At 41.9% G+C, this 8130-nt stretch overlaps 1 protein-coding gene across 1 annotated transcript; it reads left to right on the top strand.

Moving 5' to 3' along the window:
• The first annotated feature begins 602 nt into the window (after positions 1-602).
• On the top strand, positions 603-7158 carry crhbp (corticotropin releasing hormone binding protein). Its single transcript, XM_032540278.1, has 7 exons — positions 603-736; positions 853-943; positions 1318-1475; positions 2004-2214; positions 2746-2891; positions 5715-5832; positions 6501-7158. Exons 1-7 carry the CDS (start codon positions 626-628, stop codon positions 6653-6655), a joined length of 990 nt encoding a protein of 329 aa, XP_032396169.1. The 5' UTR covers positions 603-625; the 3' UTR covers positions 6656-7158.
• Positions 7159-8130: the final 972 nt, after the last annotated feature.

Genomic DNA, 8130 nt, shown 5'->3' with positions numbered 1-8130 from the left:
CTGTATCATACACACACACTACATACACACACACATATACCTACATATATACACACATACATGCACACACACACACCACACACACACACACAACACACACACACACACACACACACACACACACACTACACTGATATATATACACACACACACTAAAATACAAAACTAGATGATTTATAGTATATTAATGCAACCTCTATATTGTTGTGTTGTGTGTGTGTGTGTGTGTGTGTGTGTGTTGGGTGTGTGGTGTGTGTTGTGTGTAGCGCTGTCATATGGGAGAGGAATAAAAAAAGCACCCAGTTTCTTAAAGATGGTCCCATGCTTTTTTTTTTATAATACTACACAAACTACATCTCAAATGAATTAATTGTGTGATGGTCTCTCTCTCTCTCTCTCTCTCTCTCTCTCCTCTCTCTCTCCTCTCCTCTCTCTCTCTCTCTCTCCAACTTGCTTCTCCGTCCTTGCCTTCGTCACGACCACGTAATTGATCAGAAGGGAGGTGGGTTGGGGTGGGGGGGGGGATCCACGGTGTGTGACAGCGAACATGTCACACACACCGGACCCGCACTCAGTCCTATAAAAAGCAGCGCTGGTCGCAGAGCTGCCCACACTCTCTCAGCTCATGTGCGCCTTGCAGGCAGAGATGCGCGTTATGGAGCGCACTTTCCGAGAGCAGCTCTTCTTTCTGGTGTTGTGTCTGTCTGTACTCAAGGGAGACTCCAGATATATAGAGGTAAGCACTTTAACTTTGTTATTCACTTCTGTAAATATTCACATTGTTGTTAAACTTTGAGTTCACACTTCTCTCTCTCTCTCTCTCTCTCTGTGTCTGTCTGCGTATCTCTGCAGAACAATGAGATCTCTAAAGATGAATTATTTTCATTTTTCAACTCGGAACTCAAGAGAGAAAAACCTGAAGAGTTGTACCGACGACCTTTACGTAAGTCAGATACAATCTATATTTTTGCCCATATCTTGTAAGAGGACACAGCTTCTATGTGAGAGTGAGATAAACACATTGACATGCATTCTCTCACATACAAGTGTCAATTTTAAACAGAACATATAAAACAGACTATAAAACACTTCCTTGTGCTTTCTAATTCAGTTTTCCAGTTTTAATTGGTTCAAATGTATTTAAATAGCACAGGTGCAAAGTAGGGGATAAAGGTTTAAAGCTCAAAGAAATAAAAAAGACTAATCTATTGGTAAGATTTCAATGAAACAAGTTCCATCTTCTAACCTGGTATTTGGTTTTGGTCATGATTGGCACATTTCTGTTATTATTCTAACGGATGTGCGTCTGTCTCTCAGGTTGTTTGGACATGGTTGCAGTGGAGGGTCAGTTCACCTTCACAGCAGAGCACCCTCAGCTCAGCTGTGCTGCCTTCTTCATGGCAGAGCCCAACGAAGTGGTCACTGTGGATTATGACAACGTTGACATTGACTGCAGGGGAGGGGACTTAATCACGGTAAACTATTAAACTGTAAAACTAATCCTATTTCTCCTCTTAGACGTAAAAAAAATTAGAAAAAAACCTCCAATCAGACATGAAACAGCATCTAGTTCTTGGAAGTGGCGCTAAAATATCAAATTAAATTGGTTCATTTTAAGATTTTTAGCCTTAGTTGTAACATATTTTACTCCTGTTACAAAGAAACCGTTTCTTAGGTCTATTATTTAATATATTACTATGTATAAAGTCAGTAATCACTGGTGAAGAAATTGCTTGTTTTCATGCCGTCATACTGAGGTCATTCAACGTGCTTGACTGAGCTTAGAAACGCTTCCTGCTTAGACATAAAGCTCCTTTTAACATAAGGCAGTTGTCCCTAACCTGCTTACTTAGAAAGCACGTAAGTAAACTTATGATGGTCTAAACCTTCAGCAGGCCACTCAGTTCAATGTGTTTACCACAGAGTAAGATCAGCCAGAGCGCATATGCATCTGTGACTGAATCTGAAAAATCTTACTGTCCCTGTCAATGCGTCCCATGAAGGTGTTTGACGGCTGGGTGATGAAAGGAGAGAAGTTCCCGAGCTCTCAGGATCACCCGCTGCCTCTGTACGAGCGCTATGTGGATTACTGCGACTCAGGATCAGTGAGGAGAAGCGTGCGCTCCTCTCAGAACGTGGCCATGGTCTTCTTCCGCATTCACAACGCTGGCAGCAGCTTCACCCTGACAGTCAGGAAACACATCAATCCTTTCCGTAAGTACATCACATTCATACAACAACAAAAAGCAAACAGGCACACGAATGCAGCCGCTTCCACCCATTTATGGAGTGATTAATGTGTGAGTCGGTGGGGACGATACAAGCCTGGCCAGGTGCTTCAGTCGTCCGTTGCACCAACATGAGACAGTTTGCCATCACTATTCTGGATCAGGACATAAGGGGACAAAACCAAAAACACTATATCTAGGGGCTAAATTAAACCTAAAATGGGTTCCATTTTAAAATTAAAACCACCGCTTCATTTGCTTTCATGATACCAGACCTGACTCCGATAATCAGAAACACAACTAGCATTTCTGTAAATAAGAGTTTTACTCCATCTGCTCTGTCAGAACAGGTGCTCATTATCAGAGCACCTTTGCATTTGGTTACATTCTTTGTCATTTGCATTCAACTGTTTGTGCTTGTAGTTGTTCTGAGTGTATTTCACCTGCTCCACCTTCTGAATCCATCCAGGAAATCCTTGTAACATTCCTGTTTTTGCCATTCCCTGTCTCCTCGCAGCCTGTAATGTCATCTCCCAATCACCAGAGGGCAGTTACACAATGGTGAACCCGCAGCAGCACAGGAACTGCAGCTTCTCCATCATCTATCCAGTGGAGATCACCGTCTCGGAGTTCAGCCTGGGACACTACAACAACTTTCCCAAGGTGAACAAATACATAAAAACACTGATGCCGGTACAAAATCACCTGTAACGTTTCCTCGTCTTTGTCTATGTTTTGATTATTCTCCTCACCTCACATCTCCATTACAAGGGAGATCAACTCAGATTATTTCAGGGTGCTGAAAGCAGCCCAAAACAAATCACATCAGGAAAACAATAGCAATGGTCAAACATCACAGCTGTTACATACTGCTATTCACTTTCTGTAAAAAGGCATTGAAAACTGTTGTGTTTTGAGTGAACTGACCCTTTAAAACCTTGACTTTATAGTTCTTATGCTACATTAATTGCACATGCTTTGCTGATATTAACTTTTAAATCATGGACATTTTTTAAAATTCTATTTAGAGGTCCTCAAACCTGCATAAAAAAATAAATCAACCTTTCATAATAACAATGGACCACATAACGTGTAACATGAAAGTGGTCACTCATAGTAAAGAACACAGAAAGACTGATCACGCAAATCTGTATACCCCCCCCCCCCCCCCCCCCCCCCCCCACCCCATGCAGCCTTTTAGCATCTTCTGCTCATTGTTTTGGTTTTACGGCCCACAACTTGACTGTTTATGGTTTATGGTCAAAAGTTCCTTGGGAGGGGTTTTCCTAGTCTTAGTTGTTTTGGCGCCTAATCTTAACTTTCATTGCGGCAAATTCTCATTTTGTGGACAAAATGTAACTGTAACTCAGGCCGAATCGAGTCACCCATTTCCAGCTAAACACATCTACTAACTGCCGCTGATACGATCAAGCTGTGACAGACGGAGGTCCGTAGCCCACGCTGCGAAGCTCTGAAGCGGCTTAAACCACTACCGACTGCCGCTCGGCCTCATGGAGCTCGTAGCCGGCCGGCGTCACATGACCACCCGGCATCACCTGACCCGCCGGCATTCTCCTTATTTCGTAGAATATCACACATTTTGGTGTGCGAACATTTTGGTACAATCTCATTCAAACCCATTATGGTTGAGTCCCACACAAAATTTCAATACCTAAAGGAGTAAATCTCATCGTTCAGGAAGTGGTATCGAAGTCACGGTGTTGGTATTGGTATCCAACATTTTTTAAAGGACATCGATTCCTACTCATCACTTATTATATTATTAAATATTTGTTAAACCCACAAACCCATGTAAGCATGACCAATAGCATTGATTTATAAAAAGAACTAGAATGACAAACGAGTGACCAATCATGTTTCCCTGGAGAGCGCAGTCCGGGTCCCTTGTCGATGGGTCTGGTGCTCTAAGAGCTAACCCTTGTGATGTCTTCCCTTTGAACATGAAAACATGTTTCCCCTTATCTCAACGTTTTTGTTGCTTTTTACAATTTTTTTTTCTGATGTTTTTGTATTTTTCTTTTTTTTTTTTCTTCATCGATTTTGACGCTTTCCAACATTTTTCGACTTCCTTTATTTCGGATATAAAAAAAAAAAATTGAAAACGGGTCAAAATTGACCCGAAGACTACATGAGGGTTAAAACAAAATGACAATGTTGTCTTAAAAAAAATCATCATCAATGCATTGTGATGGTATACTATGGTAGACTGTGTGTAATGATGATAGCGCAAAAGTGAAAAAGTGAAATAATATAGTACATTAAAATACATTACAACCCCGAAAATAAGGAGGGAAACAAATGCAACTACATTGGGACTGAAAAATAAGGTGCAGCGAGGACATGAGGCAATATGTTGTGTTTCTGCACAATGTACACGTCCATTTCAAGACAGCTCTACAGCCAACATGTTGTCATGGCAACAGCCAACATGCAGTTGTTGCTTCAGGTGAGCCAATCACAAGTGAGAGGAGAAGGAATCAAACTTAAAAACTTGAAAAGGAGAGATACAAATACAAGTAACGCATCTGCATCGTTTGATGTTGATGAGTTATAGGGTTTAATGGCCACAGGCAGTAATGATTTCCTGTAGCGTTCCTTTGGGGTTGGATGAGTCTCATGCCCTTCTTCTTATATACAGCCTCAGTATTTGTGGGCCACTCCAATTTATTGTCCAGTTATACACCTAAGTACTTGCATGTTGTGACAATTTCCACATCTGAACCCCCCGATATGAACTGGAGGGCGGAAACTTATTCCAGCTTAAATCCACCACCATCTCTAGTCTTTGCCACGTTCACCTGTAGGTGATTCTCCCCACTCCAGCTCATCACATCCTATACTCCTCCACCTGTCCACTCTCCACACACCCAAAAATGATGGTATCATCCAAGAATTTCTGACAATGGCATATTTCAACGCATGAAGTCTGTGGTATAGGTGGTGAAAAGGAAGGGAAGGAAAGCACAGTTCCCTGGGGGGACCCAATGTTACTTATTAGACGCTCAGCTAGAGGCAGCAAATGGAATTTGCCCCTAGGGTCAGTCTAGCAACTCTCCTTTGGCTTGCGAGCTGGAAAAACCAAATACTGGTCAGGCCAATCACATCATGTATAGAGTCGGTGGGCGGGGCTTAACATAAGGATGGCAGAGTTGCTACAGTTTGGCGTGAATTCCCTGCTACTTGCTATCAACTAGCATTTCTCTGGTTGATTATAGCGCTATCCTATTACGTGCAGAGGGAATTTGAAAGACAACCGTTTATCCCGCCCCTCTGATTGAGTCCTGCCAATGGTGCGTTCCCAGAACATCTTGATGCAAGTCTGGCTTGTCAGGCTAGCTCAGACACACTGCAGTCTCACAAACTGTTGTCTACCCGTCAGGTAGTTGTTTATCCATGAGACCAGGGGAGCCTGCATCTAAATATTCTCCAGTTTTCATAATACCATCATGTGTTGATTTTCCACAGAGGTCCGTGCCTGGTTGTACAGAATCAAGAGATTTTGTGCAGCTGCTGGGAGGAAACGGCATCGACACATCCAAGCTGCTGCCCATCACAGACCTCTGCATCTCCTTCACTGGACCCAGTGAGTACACACTCATCTCCTCCCTTCCACCTCATCAAGCAGGAGATCTGGCTTACCGGATGTACAGTGCTAGGATATACATCTCTGACATCCAGCACATCTCTCACGCACCAGGTGTCCCTCCCCTTCTGCTATCTGGTTTAAAAGAGCACCACGCTGCATGCAGGGCTAAGCACCGCCCAGGATGCTTGTGATTGGTTTAAAGAAATTCCAACAAGCCAGAGTGTTTTTTTTCCCCCTATCCCAGACTAGATAAGTGGTGTAGCCAGACCATACTTCAGCGCCCACACAATTCAATTACATTTTATTTATAGTATTAAATCTAATCTTTACATCTAGACCAAACTATAATTTACAGAAACCAAACAATTCCCCCAAGAGCATGCATTTGGCAGTGGCAAGGATAAATATCCTTTTAAGAGGCAGAGACCTCGGTACTTGGCTCTTGGTTGAGAGAGAGAGAGAGAGAGAGAGAGAGAGAGAGAGAGAGAGAGAGAGAGAGAGAGAGAGAGAGAGAGAGAGAGAGTGTGTAATACCCAAATACAACAAATACAGAAAGATGACTCAATAACCATAGCCCTGGGTACTCACCGCGATGTGGAGAATTCTCAATGCAAGACTATCAAACTGGTTGAACTGAGTCTTAATATTTCTCCTCTCCCCCGCAGCCCACATGAAGATCGGCTGTGAGAACACAGTGGTGAGGATGGTGTCCAGCGGGAAGTTTGTCAGCCGAGTCTCTTTCAGCTACAGGCTACTGGACAGCCAGGAACTGCAGACGATCAAACTCAACAACGTGGAGGATTTCTGTTTCAACAACTGATCCCAGCAAGATCATAAAGTCACAAAAGATCATTTGACTGCAAACATTGTTTTTCTCCAATTACACAGTATATATATATATATATATATACACAAAACAGATCCACCTGTTCATTCCCAGACTCATTTTGATTTTTTTTGTTCTTTTATTTTTCATTCATTCTGGTAGTTGCTAAATATGAAGTGTCCATTTGTGTTTGGTAGAACTGCTGTTGTTTTTATTTCTGCTTTGTGTACAGTATGTGTATTTATTAAGACTTATAATATAATGTTACATATGAGTTCAGGGCCAACATTCTTAAAAGGGAATGGTGCTGAAACGAATGTTACTGGTGTTTATTTTGCTGAATGATACACAATGTGCTGAGACACATCCCGCCACAGATGACATAGAGGGCAATAGGTAAAGTATTCTCAATATAATAAATACAAGTTGCATTGCCATCATGCAGTTAAATTTGTATAAAACCTTTTTGTAATAAAATTATACTGCATGACAAAGCACTCAACTGTTTCCTGTTTTCATTTGTGCCACAGTGACTTACACGACTTACAATCATGAACAGTCATGGGGAACGACATTCACATTTATTACCGTGATCTGATCCAAATACATTTCCTCTACATTTAGATATGCACCCCTCTTCTGGCTCTCTGTATTCAACAGAAGTTCCTGCAACTATTTTGGTCTGTTCTGTGCACAGCTCCATTAAATTGCTTTAATTAATTAGTTTCAGTGGAGGAACACATATGGAAGGTATTCATTGCTCCACATATCCAGACAGGATTTCTTCTGTATGTTCACGAGCATAAAGTAGAGGGACACTTTTTCAAATGTAAAAGTGAGAACTGTGTTTGAAACCCTCATTCCCTCACTTACTATTCCCTACATAGTGTCTGTTAAATAGTGAACTATATAGTGAATGACGCAACAAGATTTTGGACACTCACTGAAAACACGATGTGTGTCAGAAGATGTGTGACGGAGGCGGCTGAGCCAAGCCACATGTAAACAAACATGTAAAAAATACTTCCTTGAAGCAAACCGAGCACTCAGGAGAATAGTAAAAAGATGTACTGTATACATGTTGCATGTTACATTTCCACTGTTTAGAAACCAAAGCCCGATCCAACGCCATTTGCTCTCACCAGTGTCTCTCTGTGTGTACTTAGTCCATAGCGATCCCTGCCAATCAATCCCAAAACTTCTAAGTCAGAGAGTAAATGCCATAAACATATTCTTTGTAAATCTTTACAATCATTCCCCAAAAGAACCAAGCAGGCCTGCCTTGTTGCCCGATGTAAATTTACCTCAAAACTTGACATCAGCATAAAGCGTGATGTACACGGCTTTGGCTCAATGTCAGGCAATTATGCTGTAAATGTGCTTCCATTGATCCGGACCAGTCCTCCCATTTCTAATACTGACAATCTAGACATTCCTGTGTTCTACGTACTAAATCTCTGTTTTAACTG

Source organism: Etheostoma spectabile, chromosome 16 (genome assembly GCF_008692095.1).
Source record: "Etheostoma spectabile isolate EspeVRDwgs_2016 chromosome 16, UIUC_Espe_1.0, whole genome shotgun sequence".
In the NCBI taxonomy this organism is placed as follows: domain Eukaryota; kingdom Metazoa; phylum Chordata; class Actinopteri; order Perciformes; family Percidae; genus Etheostoma; species Etheostoma spectabile.
The sequence above is the reverse complement of the archived record's forward strand: the minus strand, read 5'-3'. Positions and strand labels throughout refer to the sequence as shown.

Bases quoted from the DNA above. Each gene is read 5' to 3' on its own strand.
- crhbp (XM_032540278.1), top strand. From the start codon at position 626: ATGTGCGCCTTGCAGGCAGAGATGCGCGTTATGGAGCGCACTTTCCGA. The intron at 737-852 runs GTAAGCACTTTA...GTATCTCTGCAG, and splicing joins GAGACTCCAGATATATAGAG to AACAATGAGATCTCTAAAGA. The intron at 2,215-2,745 runs GTAAGTACATCA...GTCTCCTCGCAG, and splicing joins GAAACACATCAATCCTTTCC to CCTGTAATGTCATCTCCCAA.